The sequence below is a fragment of the Anabas testudineus genome, chromosome 9, assembly GCF_900324465.2.
Source record: "Anabas testudineus chromosome 9, fAnaTes1.2, whole genome shotgun sequence".
Classification (NCBI taxonomy): domain Eukaryota; kingdom Metazoa; phylum Chordata; class Actinopteri; order Anabantiformes; family Anabantidae; genus Anabas; species Anabas testudineus.
Genome location: NC_046618.1, coordinates 633,815 through 660,734, shown reverse-complemented (window position 1 = coordinate 660,734; position 26,920 = coordinate 633,815). Strand labels below are relative to the sequence as shown.

General features: G+C 39.1%; 1 protein-coding gene across 1 annotated transcript; it reads right to left on the bottom strand.

Annotated features, from left to right (window-relative positions):
- Positions 1–6,957: 6,957 nt before the first annotated feature.
- On the bottom strand, positions 6,958–26,446 carry LOC113150764 (crumbs cell polarity complex component 2). The gene is made up of 13 exons (XM_026343445.1): positions 26,190–26,446; positions 21,935–22,630; positions 20,759–20,954; positions 17,891–18,030; positions 17,128–17,313; positions 16,911–17,024; positions 12,955–13,908; positions 11,821–12,362; positions 11,386–11,551; positions 9,708–10,569; positions 8,348–8,464; positions 8,080–8,206; positions 6,958–7,508 (listed from the first exon to the last, which is right to left on the bottom strand). The coding sequence occupies exons 1-13, from the start codon at positions 26,257–26,259 to the stop codon at positions 7,287–7,289; spliced, it is 4,392 nt and encodes a 1,463-aa protein (XP_026199230.1). The 5' UTR covers positions 26,260–26,446; the 3' UTR covers positions 6,958–7,286.
- Between the last annotated feature and the right edge of the window lie 474 nt (positions 26,447–26,920).

Below are 26,920 nucleotides of genomic sequence, written 5' to 3'. Positions count from 1 at the left end.
CACACATCAAGCATAAATTGTGGACAAATTAAACAATACAAAATAATAAAAACACTGTGTACTACTTGATGTCTGTACAGTGCCACTCTACCACATGACATGTAAAATGACCAGAAAAAAAAAATTGCTCTAAATCAGACAACAGGCTAAGTTAGTTGAGCCCTAAATGTAGACATGTCTGTGTCTAATGTTACCAAACCAGCTAAGAACATTTACATGCAGTGCAGTATCTTTGTAAGATAGTGAAAAAGCTAACTCAATTTCAAAGTAATTGAGCATTACTGGAACTAGCATTAACTGAAATAACAAGAAAATGAAATTAAAATTGTAAAATATTAACGTAACTGTGACACATCACTAAGAAGTCTTATACATCTTTAAGCTACAATGGTGGGATAACAGTTAACCACTGTCTGTAAACACTTTCTGTCATAATATCATGATGACTGGCCAGTGGTATTTGTTAAACATGTGAAGCTAAGAACAGTTTTACTTCTTGTGGGCGTTCAAAATGTGCACTAATACAATATTTATTTATCCAAAATGCAATGAGTGACAATAGAGAATTACAATACATTATCAATTAGATTGGTAAAATCAGCAAAGATTGTTTGTTTGTTTGTTTTGTTTGTTAAGAATCCAAATACTGTTAATAGCTAATTGACCTGAACCCTCATGACTAGATAATGTAACTTATATCTGTAACAGTTAAGATAGGCCTCTATGGCTCCAAAAATGAATTAGCAAACAGAAAATATGAGCAACAACAGCAGAATATCAAGTGTTCCCAAATCCAGCCTTCGTCAGGCACAGTTGAGATAGGGGACTTTAAAGAGAAAGCCCACCTGGCTAAATGAATAGGCAATATTGTCAGGGTTTAGAAGAGTCAGTCGACTGTAAGGCTGCTGTATAATACAGCATCTGTCAGTGCTGATAAGTCTCAGAAACACACACCTCTAATCTCACCCCCCCCATCCCCCCTTTTCTGCTTCCCCTCAACCATAACACACAGAAAAAATGACACCCTGCGCAAATATTAAACATCTTCCAAGGCTTATTCCAACATCTTCTTTTCTCTAACATTGTTTTACCCCCCTCCTTCTTTCTACGCTCTCTCCCTTTTTCTCCATATCCCTCTCCCATCTAGTCTTGTCCTTGTCTCCTCAGAAGCCTTGGCAGCTGGATCATCTCCGTCTCTTAGTGTCAATTAAAAGTGAAATATCTGCATTTGTCAACATATCATTTGTGGTGGGTCTGCGATGCACTGCTGATTTGTCGGCCGATTCCTGACACCAGGGAGGGAATGCCGAGACGGCAGTCTCCCTCATTAGACCTGGAGCTGGCACCATGATGGCTGACACCGCCAGGAGGCTTCGCTCCCCGCCAACATGATACTAACCCAGGAACAGGCCTCGTCTGTCAGTCCTGTCACTTGCCAGCCAGCCCTCCAGTCAGGAAAAGCAAGGGGCAGATAGGTGGAGGATGAGGTGTGCAACTGAGGAGAAGGGAGTGCACGAGGCACCCTACTCTAACGGCCAAGGAGGGAGAAACTGTAATCAAGTTAATTTGGACAGCAGAATATCAATATGTGTCATATTGTTTAAAGGACGTGATCCAGAGTTCACGTCTAATGGAAGTTGTTCTCATAATGAATTTAAACCTAGATTACACCAAGCAGCCAAACACAGGCACAATCACTCTCATGAACTAATATAAATGTGAAGCAACCAAAGCACCACAGCGTTCAGGGATGAAGTGATAACAGGTAGCTAATGGTGAGGTTAGGTTATCACAAACAGTAATAATAACTGAGTCTGATGCTGTAATAAGTTACATTCCACCTCAGAGTTTACTCAGCTTTGTATTGACATGTAGCGTCTGTCCAGAAGGTGCCACCAGAGGACAGGCTTCATGAATCAGAAAGGTTCAGGACGTTTGTGTGCACCAAAGTAGCTGAAGCAGTTTTACCCTGTCTAGTTCAAACCCAAGGTCCCACTATCTTACTGTTTGTCCCCCATAATGTGAGGGGGAACAGAAATGTATATGGGCCCCACATCATTTCATGTGGAGGTTACATGTCTGTGTGGGTTCTGTCCGGGAGAGAGATGGATAGATGGATGGATGGAACAGTAATAATGAGTTCAGTTTTCCTGGTTCTTCTCAGAACTCTTGTAACAGTGTCTGAATGAGCTGAAGTTATCCAACCATCTTTTTCGTAAAAGCAGTGTTTCTCTTCTTCTTTTTGCGAACATTGATCTCAGAACTCAAGCTCAAATTTTGTTTCCTCCTTATCCAGAAGCATCATGGTCTCTTCCTGGGTCTACATTTTACTTGAGCCTACATGTTTAAAGTTTTCCTTGTTTTTGTTTCTTCACCATTTACACTTTCATCGTCTTCAGTCTAATTTAACATTTCCTCTTGCAGTCACGTACATGGAGTTTTGTCCGAGGACTATAAACGTAATATTGGTAATTGACATTATGAGTAAGCTGCTAGGAGATGTTCTTTTTACACCTTAGCTTTAGCTTACTTTGACAATCATTATGTTTTCTTTCTATTGGTAGTGTTCAGTATAATTCTTAGAATAGGTCTGACTCAGCAATATCTTCCTAAGGCTTTTTGTTTTTAGGAAAAATCTACATCAAATTAAATAAAAAAAAAAATGAAATGGCTTCTCATCTGGAACACAGGGAGAAGTTAATTATTTTAGAATTTTCTTAATGCTTGTTTTAATTTAAAAACCTGTAATATTAGACTTATAGACTGAGGACACCTGTGATACTAATTGACAGACAATGGCCTGCTTTAACACTACTTCACACCTCTTCTAAGTAGTTCCAATTATTTTGTTGAGGCCACTTTTAGATTTACAATGTGACAGACCAAAGAAGATATGTTTATTTATTGAGTGTTTCACTTTTGCCCACATCTGTACAACAATTCCTAAGTTGTTCTCAGCCATTTCTAACTAAAGTAAATTAACTATCTCAGTGTTTCATGGCAGCATTCCTGGATCATCTGCCCCCACACTGTGGGATCAGGGAGGTGAAGAAGGAGGAGGATGTTTGTCCTGCTTTGCCTGCCATCATTAGTAGGAGAAGCACTGACCAAGCCAGCAGCCATCCTGGGTGGGAGTCTCTCAGAGACACAAAGGAATGCATCATTAAAGCTTCAAAGAGGGTGGCGGTGTAGGGGGAAGGGGTGAGTTGTGCAAAGTGGAAAAAAAAAGACATTATTTATAAAGAAGGGCTGTGGATGCTGTTTTGAAGAATTTATAATTTTTCTGAAGTAGCATAATCACATGTTTTTTTTTTTTTTGAAGGAACATATTTCATTTTAAACGAACACGTTCAGCAAAACCTGAAACACTCTTTTACAGTCATCATTTAATCCATCCTTGATGTGTGGAGCTTTTCCTTTTTCACAGGGGAAGGAACTGTTGCATGTAAGGTTATTATATGAATGATTATTTTTTTCTTTTCCTCTTTTTTAAACCCAACCTAATCCATTATTTACCCTGATGCTATTTAATAATTGGGCATTATATTTAATGAAATACTCCTTGTAATTAAATCTAGCTAAAATATAGTGTGTAATCTGTTTTCCCATTAACCCTAATATTTTAATTGTTTGACCATTATACTTTATTTTTTATCTTCATCTTTTATTTTAATCTCTGGAATCAAAATACAAATTAAAAACACAGAGGTTTCTACATAATGATTCAGTCACAGCTAATTGTTTCCTTTGTGTTTTATTTTTCCTTCGACACTGTTCAGAACACATTACATACCAGACTTTGATTCCAATATATACAAAATTACAGTGTACCTATTAACTTTGAAAGTATACACCTTACTTTACAGACAAACCATGACATCCTCTTCATGCTGTATAGACAAGCTTCTTAGTACAGATGGAGAGTTCCATTCCAAAATGTCATATCCACATAACATGGGCATTGGAACTGAGTGTTTCCAAATAACTGAAATCATCGCAAATTGTCAGCTTTTTTGATACATGAGTGCTTCAGAGTGAATTACAGTAGCCATTATATCACTCCTAATTCAGTGTCTGCAAGGAATTTCACGAGGTGGAATAAAACATTTGGGACTAGAACTCACATCTTGTACAGATCTAAAATAAACTGTACAATGGTACAGTTTTAGTACAAATAAATCCAGTGTAAAACCATTACCATTCTGTATGCATGCACAGCCTATTGTATAAGTCACAGTATAATATATATGTATATTATCTGCATGCCTATACAATACCATAATGCATTTAACAACATTTGAATATTTGAGCAGATATGCACTTTTCACAGTCAGGTTTCTGCAGTGACCACTCCTTTTAGTCCTCTGAAGTACAGTCTACACAAAGACTTTTACAAAGACATTTAAAAACATCAAACAACTCTAGAATGCTGAGACGTCATGGATGCAGGAAAACATGAAGGCACATAACAGCATCACATCATTCCTCATTCATCTCAGTCAGGATCACATACCTACATTCACTGCAGTCATTTTAAAGGAACAATAAGCAATTTTAGAGCTTTGTTTAACTCTACAGGAAACCAGAAGGCCCTGTAGCCGTGGAGATGTTGAAAGAGGAGCTGGTACCTTTACGCACACTACCCAGAAAAAAACATTTATCCAACTGCCTCATTGCGCATGTAGACAGGCATGAAGGACAATCCTTCCTCATTATCTTGTACTTGAAAGTGAGTAATACCCTACTAAAATAAATGAATTTGTGGTACTGAATAAAAAAATCATTTTTACAAGGGTACATTTATACTACATACCTTTGATGGGTCAGAATTTGCTGATCTTTTTAATTTCATGTCATATTGCTGTACGCATTTGTACTTTTAAATGAAGCTGAAAATTAAACCCTTATACAGCCATCTTCCTAAAACATTGTGCATTAATAAGCTGTTTTTGTAGAACATCTTCCACTGTCCTGCTTTCAGACTTTCTAGCAGAGGTTCAATCTGACTACAGGTGTTTGCTCCTGTTTAGCTATAGAACCAGCTTTGTGCACACTATCGTGTTAAAAGAGCAAAGGATAAAATTATTAACTGTTGCCACAAGAACAAAACTGTAACCTTATCGGGTACATACTGTAGCACTAAAGCTAAGAGGCCTCTAGACAGTTGTGTCTACATCCGGTACACTGTTTATCTTGTCATGTCAGAACTTCGGAGTCATTTGTACTTGGCCTAGGTGATGCACAGAAATAATTAAGACATTCATAATTGGTACCAATTCTACACATCACCCAATCCAAAATTCTACTTATTACCCCTTTAAAATGACATTTAATACAAAATTCATATGTATTGACCAGTGTTTTTGTAATTCATATTCTGCTTACCTGTAGCTTCCCTTTCATAGAGAGTTAAATGAGGGACAGTCAGTCAGTATCAGGCTGGATTGAAATCACACTAGCACCTTATGTAAATTGTAAAAGCATCCTGGTTAAGTAGTTTAGTACAGTTAGCAGCACTAGTGAGTACAGAGTGAAAGGCAAGTGAGCTGTGGATGTAAGTACAGTTGGATGTGAGTTTAAGAAATCTTAACTTAATGAACAATTCTTAACATTACTCTTAATTGTAAGATAGGAAGATAGGATGGATTAAGGATAAGATTAAGGGTGATCAGTCAGATCAGTATTTGTGAAACATTATCCCAATACTAGAAAGCATGTTTTCATTGAGCAACTACAATAATGGATGATGGCGATATGACACCTTTCACTGACAGAAAACAATGAACTTGTTTGCTTTCTTTTCATCAGAGAGATGAAAAGTCTGTGTTCAATAGTCTTGATGTGGGTACCTTACCTAGCACAAATGTTAAATCAAATATAGTGTATGCCTACAAATGTATGACTACAAAAGTGGTAAGCCCTTCATCAAACCACTCGGTATTTCTATTCACTGTCTCTGGTTGTTGTATGGTTTGCCAGAAACAATCTGTGAGGACAGGTTTTGGTTTCAGAGGTTGCACTTCTTTATACACATGTTTATTGGTACCTGTTTTTATTTGTGGCGCTTGAGATAATTTATGTCCACAAATACTGACGTGGCCACTTCAGGCCAGCAATAAGATAAAAAAAAAGATACAGTGAACTTTTGCAGCACATTATCAACAACACAAAAACACAAATAAAACCTCACAGCATATTTACAGAATAACCAAGGCTGGGCAAAGTTGTTAGCCTTTTAGCCATAATACAACAGTTATTAACACATTTGACTCCTGCAGGCAACAGTGATGTTTAGCCACACATTCCATTCCATGAAATGATTGCATATTTTCATTCACACTAAACCCTGAAGGTATAAGGAGAGGCTGCTCAGTGACAAAACTGGTGAGTCTGAATTAAAACGTCATGCAGCGACATGGGAATTCTTAAGGAAAAGATAATTAAGCTTTGGACATGAGCAGTGCACGAAACACATTTTTAAGAGTTCTAAATGAGTAAAGGGAAGCATTCAGTTTGTATCAAAAATACATTTCTTCAGACCGAAAATGTTAAGTGGCAAAACCCAAGGCAGAAGAGCAGGAGTCATGCAGTATCGGCATTACCTCTAATAAAGCCAGGATTCAAATTAATGTCTGTCTCCAGAAGAATCTCACAATTAACCTGAAACAATTTGATATACTGTATATACTGTATCTACAAGGCATGTATTGGTGAACAATGGCTCCCCTGATAATCCCATGCAATTGAAATTTGTACAAATTAAACAGAACTTGTTTCAATTACTTTTCCCAGTTTTCACAGTGGAAGTATTGGATTCAGATAAGGTTTTGCCTTGCTAAGCCGTAAATTATGAATTACTTGCCCTCACATGTAAGTATGGAGGGCTTCGGTTTCAAAGATTCTGATCCCGAATGTTGAGTCTGAATACATTTCTCAGTATCCTCAGGTTTGAGGCTTTTCTCGTGCGCCCCTCACAGGATTTTCAGCCTACACAAATCAAGCTTGAGCTTGTCCTTAACATTCAAACTTGCAAGAGGATGTCTAGGGCAAATGCATCCTTTGACCATGCTCCAAACAGAATGGCCTGAGTAATCATGAGACTGTACCTGTCAGCCTCTGAGGTGTCAGCATCAGTAGTTTTCCCAGGCAGAGAATCAGTCATTTCTCTTATACTCCACCATATCCCTGTAAGGCATCAGAGCCCAGCAGTGTGACACTGCAGAGCACATGTTCTCTTTGCCCTTTACGGTCACTGGATGTTATGCTATGAGGCAGGGCTACACACCTTAGATCAGCCTCTCCTCTGGGGGCACTTTGAGGACGCTGCCCATCTCTAGCCGGGCACCAGCCACCTCCTGTGAGCTGGGGCTGTACGTGCCCTCCGACTGGCGCTTCTTCCGGGCTGTCATGATGAGGAAAAACACAACAAGGATGGCGAGCAACACGCACAGGGTCGTAAGAGGGATAGTCACTGCCAGCCAAGGAATTGGTTCTTTGTGTTCCACTTTCTGCAGAGCATTAGAAGAACAAGTGTTTTTGAAAATGATCAATCATGTCTGAAATTGTACATTACACATATTGGTTCACAATTTTGTGAACTGACCGTGCACGGACGAGAAAAGTAGACCAGACATTGTTATGTTCAGTGAAACCCAAGTGCTGCTGCTAACGATATCAAAATTATATTCACGGCTGGATAGTGTAGTGGTACAATTGCCGCCTACCATACAGGGGACTGGGGTTTGAATCCCAGCTTTGATCCAGCTCTAGTAGGGGTCCTCAGACAAGACCTAATTAAGCTAACCCTGCCTTGTATCTTGTATCCCACATGCAAGTCACTTGCATGATAAAAACATCTGCCAAATAATTAAATCGAAATGTTGCTGTCCCCAATATTTTAAAGCACAATTGTTTGTACACAGTGTGTCTATTATTTGTAGATCTCTGCCTCTGTAGCAGCTACAGGGTACCTCAATCTCCAAACTAAAAATTCTAATTCTGGTTCTAATTAAGCATATGTGCTGTGAAAGTGAAATAACTTACAGTCTGTGTCAGAGAAAAGATTTGTGTGTCACTCACATTGCTCTCGCACAGTTTGCCACTGAAGCCCCGCACACACACACACTGGAAGTGGTTGAGTCTGTCCAGACAGGTGGCTCCGTTGAGACAAGGGTTGGACTCACATTCGTCTATTTCTGTCTCGCACCTGAAACACATCAGCAGGGTTTTAACACAATGCTGACTGACAGAACAGTAGCTAATACTCCACACTCTTATGACCTTTTACTTGGATCAGACAGACTTTCTCCAGAGCAGTGAATGTGTGGTGAGGAGTGTGTTCTTTCACCTGGCACCAGTGTATCCAGGCTTACAGGTACAGTTTCCTCCAGAGTCACCTCCTATGCACACTCCTTCATTAAGACACTCAGTTTTTGCATCACATGCCACTGGAGGAAAACGCCACCTATTGGACACATAAACATGTTTCATTTATCAATCAAACAATAACTTTATAGTCCCCAGGGATCAATTATTTTTCTAGCAGCACAGTATCACATGACACAGAAAAAAAACATTAAGTACATAGTGGAAGGAGGGGATGGGAGGGTAGGGCACTTTCATCACTGTCTTTTCTCTGAGTTCACCCCATACTGATAGCTGAGGGTAGAAAATAGTGTTTGTATTTGCTGGTTCTTGCTCTTGGTGGCCTAAAGAGAGAACAAGTGTAGTGTGGGAGCTGTCAGGCAGGATTGGATTTTAATCTATAATGTATTTCTGTAGCACTACTGTTCAGGTAAAGTTAAGCTTTAATTATTTTAGTCTTAGTAGTAGACTAATAGAAAAGCAGTCTAGATTAAATTAAGCACTGCACAGTGGGTGATGGGTTTCATTTGCATATATTTGATTTATGTTACCATTATATTAACCTGTCAGTGCAGTCATAGGAAGACATCACACATGCTACTACATTTTCTACTAGTTATTTTCAGTCTTGATTAAATATATAAACTTATATTGACTTTTGTCTTATTCATCTGCAAATTTTAACCCCAGAAGTCATTCATGTTTGTTTATCAGAGCTATTAACTCTAAGCATAATGTAAAAATATCATACATATTCAATTATGATTATGGAACAGTCACAGATAGATAACATTAAGACATAAAAAGGATATATGAATATCCAGTTGAAACACTGTATTTTGGCTTAACATAAATCTTCCTTAATATTTTGTAGGATCTGTGTTTTTTCATGGTAACAATTATACAAATGTGGTTAATGTGGAATTTTCATTGACAAAGAACAGTGTTTCACATCAGAATGTCAACCTCTTGTGGGAAAGATCTGAACTATTGATCCACCTTGAATCCCCTAATATAAAATCTCTCACTCCATAACTATTATCAACTTTCTTCCTGGATTGTGTCATTCTTAATGTTGCTTAATTATAACACAAGAAAATAAGCAAAATCAGTTTTTGCCAAACCTTAAGCTCTCTTTGCTCCTTATACAGTATGTACATTATTTAATATGTGTGTTTACGATTAGACACATGGAAAGAATCACTTTCACTCTTTAAAGCAATATAAGAGAACAAAGGAAATTATCCAAAAAGTAATAGGCATTAATAAAAATAATAAATACATAATAATAAAAATAAATGTGCTTTCATATGCTGTAGAGGAACAGAAAGGTGTATACTCACTGGCAGCGTTTGCCTATGTAGCCAGAGAGACATAAACATGTGTGAATTCCCATTGTTTCAATGCAGGTTCCACCATTTTCACAGCTGAACTCCAGACAGTTGTCCACCTCCTCCTCACAGTCTTTCCCCGTGTATCCAGGTTCACAGTCGCACTGGTAGTCTGCCAGGAGGTCTTTACATGTACCGTATACACAGGGACCTGCAGAACACTCGTTTATCTCTGTCTTGCATAGCTCCCCCTCCCATCCTGGAATACAGCTGCAGTTAAACTCATTAAACTGGTCCTGACACACACCATGGTTGCCACAGGGGTTGGACTCACAAACAGGTTTACTTTGGCATCCTATGATTGGTTCATGTCCACCCTGTCTGGAGAATCGGCTCACCTGAGGGGGTTCGGGGACATTAATGAGTGGCAGATAAACGCCACCCACTCTCACCTCCCCTAAACAACCAGTGTATTTCTCAGCCAGCCAGATTTTGGTATGATTGAGGAAGTTGAGGTTGCCGCCAGCTTTGAAGCTGCCACCCACTCTTTGCCCATCCACAGTAAGGTGCCAGCGGGATACTGACTTTGTAGGGTCAACCATTGTCAGCTCTATGTGGTGCCATGCTCCATCTGCAATGGTCCTGTCACTTGTGAAGGCTAGTAGCTCTGCATGCGCCCCACTGTGCAGTTTGACCAGCAAAGAGGAATTGAGCAGCCCAAGGCAGAATACCTCAGCGCTGCTGGTGGCCCGCAACAAGATCCCATTTTCATCCCGTGTCCGTATGTTCATAGTTATATTAGTTACTGGGCTTAGCAGAGAGCTGTTGGCAACATACTGGAGAGAGTTGTTCTGAAAAGTGGCTTCAGTTAAACCTGTGGGAGAAGACAATCATATGAGCAGCTTTTAAATGTCACAAAAGTCTAACCGACAAAATGTCTTTATGTGACTTATTAATACATGTTCGCATGTGTCTAATTTTGGGAGTTTTACTGAAGAGTAATGTTGAGAAATGTTGAGATTTGCTGCACTGGTTTTATTTGGAGATGAGAAAAATGGACTACCCAGAGAAAACCGACACATGAAAAGTTTTTTAGCTATAGCTCTCAAATGAACTGCATATGGAGCTGAACAGAAATAAGAAGGTAGAAAAAGACAATAATATCATCATCAATGAGCAATAGAAAGAAATTTTTATATCACATTGAGATACAGAAATATACCCCTGAGATTTTGGCACCACCAAAAACCCACTCCACCCCAATCAAACTCACTCAAATACTGTAAATGCCATTTTCAACAAAAACAGTCCCAGCTGGATTGCCAGGAAGCTATAACTAACTGCAGTCACTAATAGAAATCAAAATAATATTAAACTTAGCGTGTTTTTGTTATTGCTTTTGTTCTAGTATTTTGTGGGATAATCTTTCTTCTCAGTACCTCTTGAACCTGTGAGGTCATGAACTACCTTCACTTTGTTGTACTATAACTGAGACTGTACTGTTTTTCCCTTGATGTCAGTGAGGGTCTAAGGTTGGCAGGTTGTCCAAACCATTTAATGTTAAATGGTTCTTACAAACCTTTCAGGACTGTAAGTCAAATTAAGCTAATTAAGTTGAACAAATAAACTTCACCTGACCTGGCTTGGTATTCCTTGAGAGACTGATAATCACTTCCAAACAATTACTCACATTCATAACCATCCAATAGGTCGATACAGTGCACTCCGTCAAAACAAGGGTCGTCAATGCACCATAGACGTGTCTCACAGAGCTGACCTGAGTAGTATATGGAACAGTCACATCGGAAGTCATTCCAGGTGATCTGACACCTCCCACCATTGAAACAAGGCTCATCCTGTGCAAAGGCAAACACAGATGGATGGTTTAGATGGTTACTAATCTCTGACCTGATGTGACAGGGGCTTAGGAAGACAGACTACCTTTTTTTTCGCATTTGACATTACGCCAAAGTTATACAGTCTGCTTTATTCCATAAAGTAGTCATAGTGGCTATGACAATATAAAAATGTTAGGTGGTATTGACAGCAACATACTGTCAATACCAATGATGTTTTACTTGAAATGTGGCTTGATCATACAACAGATTATATTTTTGTCTTTTACCTTGCATGTGTTATCACTTTGGCATCCTGGCTGCACATTCTCTTCTGTGCTTGCCTGGTAAACTTCAAATCCCACTGGAAGAGCCTCAGTGGTCAGATGCTTGTGGTCCAGCCGAATGTCCTGCAGGCAGCCTTTGAAGTTTCCACCCCAGGCAATCATGCTCTTACCTGCAGGGAGCCCTCCAACATATGCCACATCCCCTGCCTCTACACTCACATTCCCTAAGGCACGAAGATTCCCTGCTTTAGGGAAGACCACATGGCCATATTTTACTTTTATAGTCACCAAATTATTGTTTCCATCACTGACAAACTTAGCCTCTGTCAGCAGTGTGGTGTGAGGGCTGTAAATAGCAATTGTGCCTTCCTTCAGGTAGACTGTAAAGTAGGGTTTTCCTTCTCGACGGAGCTGCAGGAGCAGACCATTGTGTTTGAGGGAACGCATAAAAAATGAAACGGTGAAGTTTTCTCCATGGGTTTCTGTAATGTTAAAGGTGAAGTGGCTGGTGGTGTTCTCATGACCAAAGGTCCAGGATGGGTACTCTGTGGGTTGTAGAAGAAATATAACTTTGTTATTGGACTTCATTTATTACGTGAACAGGTTCAAATGTATTATAAAGTTTCTCTGTGTCTGACAGATGAATGGTGACAGGTGAATTTGTTTGGTGACACATTAGCCACAAAAAGGTTAGGTCTGTCTTCCTTAAAACAGTTAAGCCAATGTCTGCCATTCTGATTGGTTCAAGTAGACATTAAAACATTGCACTATACTGTATGCTTGTCAGACACATTTGCACCACACACACTCTGGTGTCAGTCTGGTGTCAGTCTGTGGGGCCACGAACCTCAATTGATGTAGCTTTAATATTGAGAAAAACAATTTAGCAGCATTCACATTTTGTACCAAGCAAGCTGATCTTTCATAATAGTTCAGACTTTGATTCATCCAGCTTTGTCTGCAGTACATTAAATACTTGGTTTAAGTTGTAAAGTAATAATACAATGTCACACTTACACAGTTACTTGGAAACCAATTTCCACCCAGTCCATCACAGGTCCAATGATCTGTGAGTTGAAGTTTTGCGGTAAAGTTTATTCCTGCAAAATTATAAGGTTTACTATTTATTATTCTCACCTTTCTCACAGTTTTCTCCATAGTAGGGTCGGTGACACTGACAACTAGCTTGAATCCACATGTCCACACACTGCCCATGTTGCATGCATGGGTCGTCCTGACACCAGTCTTTTTTGGTGCACCCCAGTTCCAGGCCCTGGTTTTCTTCTCTGATGAGGTCCTGAGGCAGAAGCAGCTTGTTGTCAACAAGGAGGTCTTCCATACAGCCAATGAACCCCCTTCTGCTGGACATGTGGCCTAAATATTGCTGCGCTGCCCCTCCTACATACAGCTGTTGAAAAGAGCTCAGATGGAGGAAAAGCAGATGGTTGTGGCCTTCATTCTTCACTTGGCACCCTTCTTCACAGCCGAGTCCTGTTACAGTTAGAACCAACCTCTCATCCATAGTCACAGTCACCTGGTGCCATCCACCATCATTGACTGCGACAGGGAAAATGGCCTGCACTACCTTCCCTGACTTTACTCTGGCCTGTAGGGAGCCATTTACAAGTTCCAGGGAGACAAAATGCTCCATGTTGCCCCTGTAGAACAGAACCATGTCGGGTAGAGTGCTCCTAAATCGAAGTTGCATGTGGAGCCTGTGGTAGTACGCATCAGTCTCTTGTCTCGTCCTATTTTTAGAAACAGGCAGATGCATATGGACATAGCCCTCTGAGTTAAAAGAGAATGTAGTGGAGGTGTTGCAGCGCTCTCCAGTCCAACCAGGCGGGCACAGGCAAGTGTAGCCATGTTCTCCATCTTTAGTCAGCATGGGGACACAACCTGCTTTATGCTGACACTTGTGCTGCTGGCAGCCGACCAGGCGGACATCACAGTTTGGTCCACCCCAGGGTTCCTGTCCAGGTTCTGGCACAGGGCAGTGACACCTATAGGAGTTGGCAGCATCTTCACATGTGGCACCATTCCAACAGGGATTGCTGTCACATTCATCGATGTCCACCTCACAGTGTACACCTGCATGTAGAGACAGTCACATTTAGTGTTACAACACTGATTGAACTTTTCACTTCTCTGCATAAACACATCCTTCACAGCACAGTAGAAGTTACACTTAAGCTAATAGTCTTATTTATCTGCCCTTGGAAGGTCAAACCACAGTAAATGACTGAATTAGATGCAGAGCTAAGCATCCATGCATGCATATTAACAGGTTGATTTGGTTAAGACATGATATTTGCACATGAGGAAATGACTGGTGGAAATAGGCTTCAACCAAAACAAGGTAGTTAGTAAGTTAGGTCTGTCTTCCTTAAAACAATTAAGCCAGTGTCTGCCATCCTGATTGGTTTAAGTAGAAATTGAAATATTGCACTATACTGTATGCTTGTCAGACACATTTGCACCACACACACCCTGAGCCAGAAACACAGTGTCTGTCAGGTGTCAGTAGTCAGAGCTCCCTCATCAGACCACATTTAGCATTAAGCCCTGGCAGCAGCAGTCAACTTGCATTAACATAGTCCTTTAAAATACTCTAAGAGGAACCCTAAAGCTGTTCATCCACTCTGTGCCAAGACTCTAACCTAATAAAGCACACACATTTCTTCTTTGTTAATGTAGCATTAAAAAGTGCTGTACCATACTGTACCTGTCAGCCATGGCCCAACGCACCAGCACAGCAGCAGTAGCATCAACCTCCTTCTCACCATGATCCACTGAGTCAACAGCCAACAAACTCCTCACACTGCTGGATGACAGGGGTGACACAACCGTCTATCTCTCTCTCTCTCTCTCTCTCTCTCTCTCTCTCTCAATCTCTCTTTCTCTCGCTCTCTCTCTGTGTGTTGTTTCTCCCTCCCTCCTTCTCTCTATGTCTGTGTATGATTAGTTTACAAAGTGCCACCACTCCTCCACTCTGTACCAGGCAGTCAGGCAGGAGTAATTATAAAACAGCCCTGCCCACCTTATCTTTTCCTCCCTCTCCTTTCTCCCTCCTCCATCCTTCCCTGAATCCCTCCCTGTCTGCAGTCCAGCTCAAGCAGAGCAGTAAGCTTCTAGCCTCCAGCTGGCTCCTGTCAGTGTTTGACAGGAGGAATGCAGTGCTGCACTCCCCTCCTCTGTATTCTGGCCTGTGGATGCCCACTAGTGGCAAGAGATATGCACAGTGCTGCAGGTTCAAGACTTTAGACCCATACACAAAGACTATATTTACTTATGCTCTATATGTTACTATATGAAAGAAGCTAAAGACAAAAAAAATTGAGCTCTTGGTTAATTCTTAACATTATGAGCTGAAAAGTATAAAATTCTGATGACCATGTTTTACCTTGACTTATAAAGTCATATAGTTGAAGTTAGTCAATCATTATTAGTTTGAAAGCTGGAAAATCGCATATTGCTTCCAACATTCTCACAATTTAAAATGACTAGTGTCAAAGACTGTCTAAATTCTGACATCAGAGTAAAATTTGGAAGAATTCAAATGAAGTTTATTGTCCGAACTATATGTTCTTGTTCAAGTAAAGCTCACTACTCACGTCTTTCAAATATTATAAATATAATGAAACCAGACTAAATCTGCTGCTACAATAAGCTTTAAAAGCTCCTATGTTGTTGACAATGTTTTTAGCAAACCTGAGGAAGTTACATTGTGAAAGACAGTATTCATATATAGGCGTGTACATCAAATGACTAAACAGATAACCATAAATCTAACCTACATATAATTTAAGACAACAACTGGCGCTTAACACTATACAGTTAACCTGTGGCCTAAGTGCAATGAAGAGGGCACCAGCTGGACTAATCTCTACTGGATTAACAACTGTGTGTCGACCACCTCACACACATGAGAAGTTCCCCTGTTGTACTGGTGCAATCCAAAATTCATAAGATCATATTTTTGTGTCTTGTGGAGTTTTCCACTGTCTGCACCTGCCATTGAGTTATACTGATATGTTGTGCAGGAGTATGTGGAAAAAAGGTCATTTTATGCTCATGGAGTTCTGTATTGTTTTCTCACCAGATTTTAATTAGGCTTCTAAGCAGCTTTGTTATAATCCCCCCTCCCCCCCCTCCCCATTTAATGCCCGGAAGGGACGTCTGACATATGGCATCATTTAGTGGCTTTGGTGTTTTCTGCTATTCTTCTCTATACCATATACTCTGCCTTCCCTACCTTGTGGCCTCCACTTGTGTTGCCATAACACTGTTGTTGAGGGTTTGGGCTGATTTCCTCCCTTCTATGTCTAGATTTTACATTTCAAAGTCACCTTTTCATGCAGTTCCTCTTGTATTAAGTGATGCAGTGACAAATCTTCTCTAATGAGGAATTAATATCTTGGCTGGATGTGATCAGCAGGAGAAAGATTAACCCTTCATTGTTTGACCAAGAGTATTCTAAGACCTGGTATGAAGATTATATGTCTATGCTGGACATTCAGTTCAGTTTGGGTTAGTAATAGTTTACTTTATTATTTATTTTATTCTATAAAATGTAAAAACAATTGAGGAAATATGTACATCAATGTACATTAGCTTCGAAAGCTCAAGCTAATGTATTCACCTCAGAGAAAATAGAGAAAAACAGCATTAGAAAAAAAAACTTTACTTGTTTTATTTATTTTATTTAATTAAATTATAAATGTTTTCTTATTAGTTTTTAGTCAGTCGAGTACAACTGAGTGTGCCTCCTTTCTCATCAATACCACTCTCTAGTCTTATTAGAAATATTAGTAAAGTTACTATAAAATTCTAATACCACATGTTGTTTAAAACTCACACCTGGAAGCTAGATCAATCAACACTAACTGTGGTCACATTGCCATACCAGCTCACTGTTCAATCATCATCAATACAGATGTATTAACATGTATAGTCTTTGGTATACTGTAGATGCTAAACAGTAACAGGGACCAAGATATCACCCTGTGGGGTGCGGATGGAGGAAGAGCAGATCAGCAAAGATATTTTGTTAGCAGATAAGAGGCTGCATGCAGATAAGAGAGTTCTACTACCTATGAAGCCATCTGGGCAGACACACTGATATGAGTTGACCAGATCCTGGCAGCTTCCTCCATGTTGACACGGAGCAGACTGACACTCATCCACATTGATTGAGCAGACATCACCTGCAAGAGGAACACAGTCATCAGATTTATGTGCTCATCACCTTAGAAAGGAAAGAGGCAATATAACATAATACTAAAGGGAGGTTTTACTGAACAAGCTTACCCGTGAACCCTGGCAGACAGCGGCAGATGAAACCAGCTGCTTCTTCATAGGTGAAATTGGCTGTTGTGAGTTCAGGCAGGTTCCTATAGTTCAAGATATCTGAGCGCTGGAAGCACTCACCACTATTCTCACAGGGATGCTGTTCGCACTCATTGATATCCACCTGGCAGTTTTCTCCCTCGTAACCTGGACACAAGTACATGTTGATGTTTGCACCTGTAGCTGAAATGGCTGTTTGTCCTAAATATGCTGTACAGTGTACAGTGCAGTGCAGAGTCCTTATACTGCGCCATACTCTCTTCCGTAACCTTTATGCTATTATTTTATAACCTACAACTAGATTAAGATTCCATTAGTCCATAAATTTTTCCTTCTAGACTGGAAAACTGAAACTGCCTGTTGCTGATCCTAATAACGCTTTAAATATCCACATTTAATCCAAAATGTTGCATTTACTGTACTGGCTCCCTCTGGTGTGTGGGAAACCTTCATCTTTCAGACAATAGTGTTTACAATATGTATGCAGGGCCTTGTAGCTCTTATAATTTAAACATCTAACATGCTGATTTGAGTTTAGTGGTCAATCAAAGCCTTTCATCCACTGTGACTTAATCTATTGTGAAAATTATCTAGATATCAACCGTAGACAGTTCACATTTTAGCAGCTTTTTAGAAAATTATGAGAATGGGTCTGTTTATGTGGAACTACTGTAACACTAAGTGATGTACTATAGGTGAGTTCTGGTGTTGAACTAAAGTGTACCTGGCCAGCAAAGGCATCTGTACTGATTGATTCCCTCCAAGCAGGTGGCTCCATGCTGGCAGGGGTCAGAAGCACATTCGGGGATATCCTCTTCACAGTGGTCACCCACAAATCCTGTCCCCTCACAATTACATTTATAGCTGGGAAAAAGCAAACACACAAAAACCCTTATAACGTGACTACCAACAAGCCATCAAATAAAAAAAATGTTAAATTCGGTATGACATTTCATCATTTGAAACTTTTGCTGAACTGTGGCCACTATTCTGAAAAGTAGCTATAAAAGAACAATGCGGTAATTACAGAACAATAACATGTTGAATTTCCTATAGTTTCCAAGGTATCGGTGATTCCAACTTATAGAACTCCAATTTTGCCCATTGCAGCAGTGTAACTCACTTATGTTATTTTAATAAACTAAGGTTCAGGTGAAAAAAAGTCACAATAGCACAAGTAGAGTAATAATTTACCTAATATCAACAACCGTAAGACAAAAGACACCCAGTGGTAACAGATACTAATTAACTTTTTCATTTCTGAGCAAAATTTGGGGCAGGTTACATTTGAAAAAGTAGACCTGGTTAAAAAGATTATTAAAATAAAAATAATGAAAAGAAAAATATGCAGAAACATATTTTAAAAAGTTTATGCTGTATATGATTTGATTTGATAGAATGGAAATATGATGATAAATAATAATGGTTAAAAGAAATCTCAACACAACTGACACAACAAATAATATGACATTAATTCAGTAAAGTCACATAATAACAAAATCTATCATCAGCTGTCCTGCTGAGTGCCTTTGTATTCTTCACTCTCTGCTGTTCCAATCAGTTTTACTACTGTACCAGGTATTCCCAGCACCTCCAGACATCTAATGACTCATCACAGTGACTGACAGTAAGTGGATTAATTTTTATCCCTGGTAAACTTTAATGTCTCAGGTTGACACAACACAGTGCTAGATGACACGTCGGCCTTCCTGAGCTCAACATGAGATGGAAGTAAACAGTCATAGACAGACATAGCAATTAGGAACAATACAATATAGTTTATGACAGTCAGTCAGTGTGTGTGTAACCATAATTATAAATGAAACCAGAAACCACCAGAGCTCAGATTTTTTTCTTTTCAGATATATTATGCAAATAAAATAATAAATAAAATTATAAAAATATAAAATAAACAGATAAACAACACGTACAGATTATTGGCTTGCTAAAACCAAGGCAAATAAAAATGGCAATATGTATGAAATGATAACATATAAAATGATTGAATACATAAAGAATGTCATGTGTACTGCTACAAACAGTGGCAAGTTTTTCTGGATTAATTTGTCATAAAATGTGATCTGATCTTAGTCGACTAATCTTAGTCAAGAGTATTAACAAATACAATATGCCTAAAGTAAAAGCAAAAAAAAATCCTGATCTTTTATGTCTTTTTTGAGTATAACCATAAAAATCTCACAGTGTAAGCTGAAAAAGAAAAAAACTATTCTAACCTTTTGAGTTTGCTCCGCACAAGAAAAATATGCTTATGTGAGCCATACTTCGCCAAAAGGAATTTGTATGAACACTTACATCAGGCTTATAAGGAGTCTCTACAATACAGAATTGTTGATTTCCAAAAAGCTGTAAAGGGTTACAAAGTGATGTCAAAGACTTTAGTAATTCGCCAGTCTACAGCTAGGCAAACAATTTATAAATGGAGACACTTTAGAACTGTGGCTACTCTAGCAAGAAGTGGGTGGCCAGTCAAAATGACCTGCATGCCTGAAGTTTGCCAAAGAGCACAATGATACTCCACAGCAATATTGGCAAATGTTTTTTTGACTGATGAAACTATATTGAACTATTTGGAAAGAATACCCAGCACTAAAAAAAGGGCACTGCATATCATCATGAAAACATTACCCCAATCATTAAGTATGGTGGAGGAAACATCATGATATGGGCCTGCTTTGCTGCATTTTTCTTGCCACTGTACATCTCAGAAAACATCAAATCTAATGCTCACATTTGCAAAAAAGATGGTTCAAAATATATTATTTAGGTTTCGTAGAGCAAGACTAATTTATATGAAAGACTCACATGAACCTTGAGTCAAACCTATTGTGGAACCAACCTTTGTTATAAACTTGTTAGTGCTGTTTCTTTCACTGGCATTGGCTATTACCTCCTACAAGCCCACAACTGCTCTAATCATGGCACTGGATTCAAACTCTACTAACAACAATTTAAAAAAGAAGAAAAGATTTTAACAAACAACATGATAATTTTTGACAAGCTCAGCTTCATACCAACAGATATATGATACAGACAGGAGTTTAATTTAAGTCAGATTTATGAAGAAAATGGCTTTTTCGTTTTTTCATAACATCACTATATCAGACAAATGTCCTCAACCTACAGCTCCTGATTTCTTAAACTAACAGTTCTAATTACTGTTTACCACTGTCAGATGTACAGTGTTAAACAGTTATTACTCTGCTTGTGTTATTGTTATTTTTTTTTTTTACCTGAACCTTAGTCTATTAATCTGTGCTATAGAGTTCTACTTGTTGCTAAAAACTATTAAAATATCATAATTGAGTTACACCGCTGCAATGGGCAAAAATTGAGTTCTTTAAGTTGGAATCACCAATATCTTGGAAAATTATAGGAAATTCAACATGTCATTGTTCTGTTATTACCACATTGTTTCTTTATTGCTACTTTTCAGAATAGTACAAACTGTTTATATCAGTATGTATAATCATTTATCCATGAGATTGTTTTGTCTTTTAAAAACTCAAATCATTGCACTACACTAAACTCTGAAAGGATGTGTTGTGGTAGTATGTGTAACGTGTGATTCTACCTGTTGACCCCATCTATGCACTTGCCCTCATTCTGACAGGGCATGCTGTCACATTCATCAATATTGATCTCGCAGTTTTTGCCCTGGAAGCCAGTCATGCACTCACACATGTACATGGCAACATAGTCTTGACAGGTGGCGCCATTCCGACAGGGCTGTACCTCACACTCATCGATCTCCTCCTCGCAGTTATAACCTGGTAGGGACAGAGCAGTGATGGCAGTGACAAGTCACGAGATGTCAACATGGAACTTTTTAAGCACACATACACATTTGGGCATTTTGGGGTGACTGTGTATCTCACGGTCTATGAACCCCACAGTTGCCCCACAGAAGTATTAGGTCTGTATCAGGTTATTCTTGAACAAAACCAACATCAATTTTTACAATTGAACAATACCAACATCAATTGCTACAGACACTGAACTGACATGTTTCCTTAATTTTGCTGAGAAGCTCAGAAATTCAACTATATGTAAAACTCTGGAACACTGAAGATAGATTATTGAATCTCATTTAACATTAGACATGTGATTACATAAGGAATATGTATCACCACTAGTTTCTATAAGCAGATCAAGTTAATAAAATAATCACATACTACTTGTAACAAAAGCCCCTGGAGGTCTGAGGCCTAAAAGGTGGTTGCCCCATCAGTCCAATTAATATTGTACCTGTCATTGAATAATTAATATCAGTCATTATTATGCTCATATGATTCAGTGGGGCACCTACTAACCTACCAGTAGCCTGGTAAGTGGTTAGAATCAATAAGTATGGTAATTATAAGAAGACATATTGCAACTAAAGTAAATTTCTTCAAGTAGTAACTTAGGGATGTCCGTATGGATGTAGAGGGCAGAACATTCACACAGCATGTTTGTGCCGAAACCTAGTAGTTTAAACCATTCTAATGAATGTCTGGCGTATGACAGTGTGTGACCTGACCCGCTAACAAACCTACTAACCCATGTCTATGGTGCTGATAACAACAGATACAGCCGTGATGCATTTGGTGATCCAGCCATTATTTTAAGAGGTTAGTGCTGTGTTTGTGATGCTTTTTCAGCCCACACTAAAATACTGGAACATTAGATGTTTGGCTAAATTTGCATTACTTGTTTACTTGTTAGCTGAGAATCTGATAAACAAACATGAAATATTCTCCACTCTTACCTTTAAAGCCTAAAACACAGTCACACCTGTAGTGATCCACTTCATCAAGACAGGTGCCATTATTTTGACACGGTTGGGAGGCACACTCATTGATGTCCAGGTCACAGTGGTAGCCTTGAAATCCAGGTACACAGAAACACTGGTAGCCATTAACACCATCTTTACAGATGGCTCCATTCTGACAGGGCCCAGAATGACATTCATCAATATCCTCCTCACAGTTCCTTCCCTTGTAACCATCTGCACACTGGCACCAGTGCCCAGTGTCAGGGATGTCCATGCAGGTGCCACCATTGTGGCATCTTTCCTTTGAACAAGTGGTCACATTATCTTGGCAGTCTTCCCCTCCTAATCCAATGGCACAGTGGCAAGAATAGCCATTGATTTCATTGACACAAAGGGACTTGTTATTGTTGCATGGGTTACTTTGACATTCATCTACATCCTGGGTACAGTTGAGGCCTGTGAAGCCATCTGGGCAGTGGCAGGTGAACTCATCAGTCCCAAGTTTGCTGGTACAATTGGTGCAAGATGCCGTGATGCAGGCATCATACAGCTCTTCACAGTTTTTACCCATATACCACACTGGTCCTTTGGGACAAAGGCACACATAGTCACCCATGTGGTCCATACATGTGGCACCATTGTGACAGGGAGATGAGAGACACTGGTCTGCTGCCACTGTGCATAGAAGGCCTGAAAAGGGAGAGAAAAGCAATAGCATGTGTTTATTTCATAAAAATGAGAGATGATGCAACAGTCTGGGCCTCAAAAGTTAAATACTGTAATATAGCTTTGACATAAGCTACAAGGTGACTTTTTCTATTTATTCTTTTTAAAGATATCTGAGTTAGAAATTTCTCTGTATGAACCCTTACATCAGGCTTACAATATACAGGATCTTGTTTCCTAACACCTGGCCAACAGCTGGCTCAGCTATAAGCAATTACAACAGTTGGATGCTTTGGACAAACCTATCCAACAAAATGGTGGACTATCTTCTCCTCTGCAAGCAGGTCATCAACAACAACACTTCAACAACAATGACTTCATAACTTTCCTGCAACACCTACGTTCCCCATTGCCATCTGTATCCCCTTTAACACCCCTAGTTCCTCTCATATGCATCAGCTATCACTTCCTTTATCTGCTCTCACATGAAGTTTGCCTCCTCACATCAGGCTCTCACTTCTCTTCCCACCCGCTCTATACCTGATAAATCCTGAGAAGTACTGTGTTGTTTGTGCATCCTGTGCTTTAATTTGAATAATGTTAACTGCTGGTAAGTGCCAGCATAGAGTTCATCCTTGAAACTGACACTGTAGTATGCCACTGCAATCTTTTGACTTATTTAGATGAATATAATTCCGTAATACAAAATAAATTATACTTATATACTATAGCAAGAGTCTGCCAGTTATCTCGTCTCGATGCCAATGGCTTTTTTTTAGGTTAAATGCCTGAATTTGAATTTTAAGTCATGTGACCCTCATGTATTTAATTTATAGCCTAAAAAAACAGGCATTCTATGATACAAAATTTTTCTATAACTTCAGGGTGTGCCTACAAATATATATAATTCACTCTGATGCCACTCTGCTGTATTAATTCAAATTCAGCTAATTTAGTCTGCTAATTTAGTCTGACTTTAAATGCTGACTACAAAATTAATTGTAAAAATCAACAAATTTAGAGGTGCAGTATTTGCAGTACTGGTAATCCATTTATATATATATATATATATACAGATAAAGAGTGAAATAGGATTATACACAGATTCATATAAAATCATTAGTTTGTAAACCAAAAGCTTCAAAGTGTGTTAATTGACCCAGGTTTGATGCTAAAGGAGGTATTTTCTGCATGTTTCTTTCTCTCTATCTCAACTCAAACTGTTATGTCATTTTCAAAGGTATAATTTCCTCTGTCTTGCATCATCTTTTGACATCTCATTGTCTTACCTCCAACTGTTGTATTTTACTGCAACACTAAGATCTTACTAAGATCTTTTTTGTAATTTATTAATTTTTATTGTTCTGCTCTGTTTGGCTCTCTTGTAAAAAAGAACCCCAATCCTACTCAGGACTGACCTGTAAGGCTGAACTCAGTGAGAATTATGCACATTACCCTCCACTAATGAAGCCTGTTGAAGTGGGCTGACAGAGACAGTAAGGGTCTCTTCACTCTTCACCCCTTCAACCAAACCCAATCAACCCCTGACACATTCCTGAGTGCTGATAACAGCTGCTCCTACACACACACTCCCACTCCCCCCATCCCCCATTTTGGAGCACGTCATAGATCACAGTTATAGCCAGACAGGGTTGATCCATGGCACTGACTGGTACCAGCATCTCAGGCTAACAATAACACTTAGTAGACTCTGCCCTGACTGTTAGCAAGCAAAAGGATGCCGGGAGGATCTCTAAAATGCCAAATGCATTTAAGTATTGATAGATGGACTAGGATATTGGTTACATCAATTAACAGTAATAAAAATATTACATAATCCCAGACTTATATGTTAAATATCTGAAAACCTGTAAAACACTTTAACCTTTAGCATGTTTCCAATAACCTTCTATAAGTCAAAATATATACATTGATGGTTATCTTAGGACAGGTGCAATGTGAAAAAAGTATGTTGCACTTGTACAGCAGATAGTATCACTCTACTATGGCTCCGTTTTTAAAAGAGATTGGATTTTGTTTCACTCTTTGCAGGTACAAAAGGCAAGGGTGGGGGCAAGAGAAAGTGTTGTTGAAAGTGTACCCCAAGTCATGGCAACAACAACACAAAGTCAGCAGAGAGTCATGCTGCAGAGTAGAGCAAGCAGCAGTGCTGTGAATCACAGAGATGGGGAAGCCCCTGGCTATTGCGCACACTGAGTTCAGAGGAATTTTATTGAATCACCACAAGAGCCTGGCAGCGCTGCCTGAAATCAGCTTTGTATTACAAAGGCTCCACAGTTGGCTGCTTTACTATATATTTGCAAAAATATATGTATGTTCCCTGAATCAGTCACAGTTTCACACTGAGTCTGAGATGTACATCTTGACTACTATCACATTTTAGACAATATATGGGCATAAAAATGAGCAAATGGTATTTTGTTTAAATACTACTCTTATGAGAACATTTTTTAGGGTTAGGGTTTGAATTGGGTCTTGTTTAGGGAGTGAGTGTCCTCACAAGTAAAGGAAGAATGTGTGTGTAATGTGTGATTTTTGAATAACGAGTTTCCAATTCCTACTCTAAGAGCCTTAACATAAATGTACTTGTCTCCTCTGTATGATCTTGAGATGACAGCCTTTAATAAATATGTAGGAGAAGCAGGATCCACTAGTGTTTTTCCTCTTTCCTAAAACTACTGTTCAGACTTGATTTCATTAAAGCCAAAGCTCCTGCATATGTGGACTACATTTGCTCTCAGAACCCTGTTTGGGAAATGCTGCAGATGTTTATGTGTGCACTTTAAAGGGGCAATCTTGAGTTTTGCCTGCTGTCTTTTTGTTTAAATCCTTAAGAGCTCAGAGTGCCAGGTCTCTTGCCATGCTCCTTAATACACATCACTCCCTCCCATTCAAAGCTGAGACAAAAAAGCTGCGGAACCGTGCAGCCAGACGCTAAGCTCGTTACCATGGTGATGTTTCACAATGCAACCCGCAGCCAATCTCCGCTGCTTGTCCACCACCATTTAAATGAGCTTCAGATGCTTCACAAAAATAAAGGTCGCGAGAAAAATGGGTCAACTGGGTTTCATAAGGGGGGGTTGACCATCCTCAATTTAAACATATCCCAGGACTGGCAGATTTATCACAAGTGAAGGAAACCAGCTGCTTAGAGCTTACTAAGTTAGTTGATTAGGTCAGTTAAGGTAGGCAGATTTGACTTTTCTCTGATGAACTATTAGATTTATCTACACATATATCACATCACTGGATTCAGGCTGTGGAAACATGCATGTAAACAGAACAAAAAGTAATACTTAAATTCTTAGGTTTCTGTAATTTTTCACAATCTTCTTAAACGTTCCTTTGAAAATGTAAGGGAAATGTATATATTGTATTGTTAATTTATGAATGTGAACGTCATTTTAGTATTGATTGAGCATTATTCTCTATACGTGTAACACATTTCTGACATGCTGTGAACTACTGGCTCTAGTATAATGTATGTAATAATGTAATATATAAAAGTTCAGAATGTTTATGTGAATGTTTGATTTTAACATCGTATCTGTTGACGACTTACCCAGTTTGAACATCAATACGGTGATCAGCACCGTCCTCTGATATTTGGAACAAACTCTTCCAAAGTCCATAGTGAAGCAGTCTGTTAATGTTTCCAGTCAGAATGAAGCTGTCACTTCTCCATCCAACACACTGCAGCACTCCATCCAGCCTGCTCCAAGTTAGCTACTGAGATTGAGCACAAGCACCTCCATGCCGGACTACGAGAACTCTGGATATGAGTGTGTGTCATTGTGTGATTTGGAGTGTGAGTGAGTCTCTGTGGGGACCAAGCCGGGCTGGAGTAAAGCAAAGTAATCACTCCAGCAGTGAGGGGGGTGAGGGGAGGAAAACACGGGGTGGAGTTCTGGATGAGATTCATTCACCCACTGGTTCATTGACTGTGGTTTTGTTTCACTCTAAACTGGTCCAAAACCAAACTCACTGTTGACTGTGATTATTCCTGTATTTACATTTTCAAGAATTCTTAGTGTACAAACATTTATCATATTATTTTTTCATCTAAACATGTACTATTCTAAAATGTGCTGAATATAATACTTGATAAATAGATAGAAATCTTCAAATTTACAATCAAATTAGCCTAGGTGTGAGTTACACTTTGTATTTGAGTGCATATCGTATTTGTTTGTCTGTCTTTCAGTAATTTGTCTGATGTCTTAGATCCATTTACATTAAATGATGAGAAATGTAAATTTAATTTTACAATACATTCACTCTGTCCTATATACA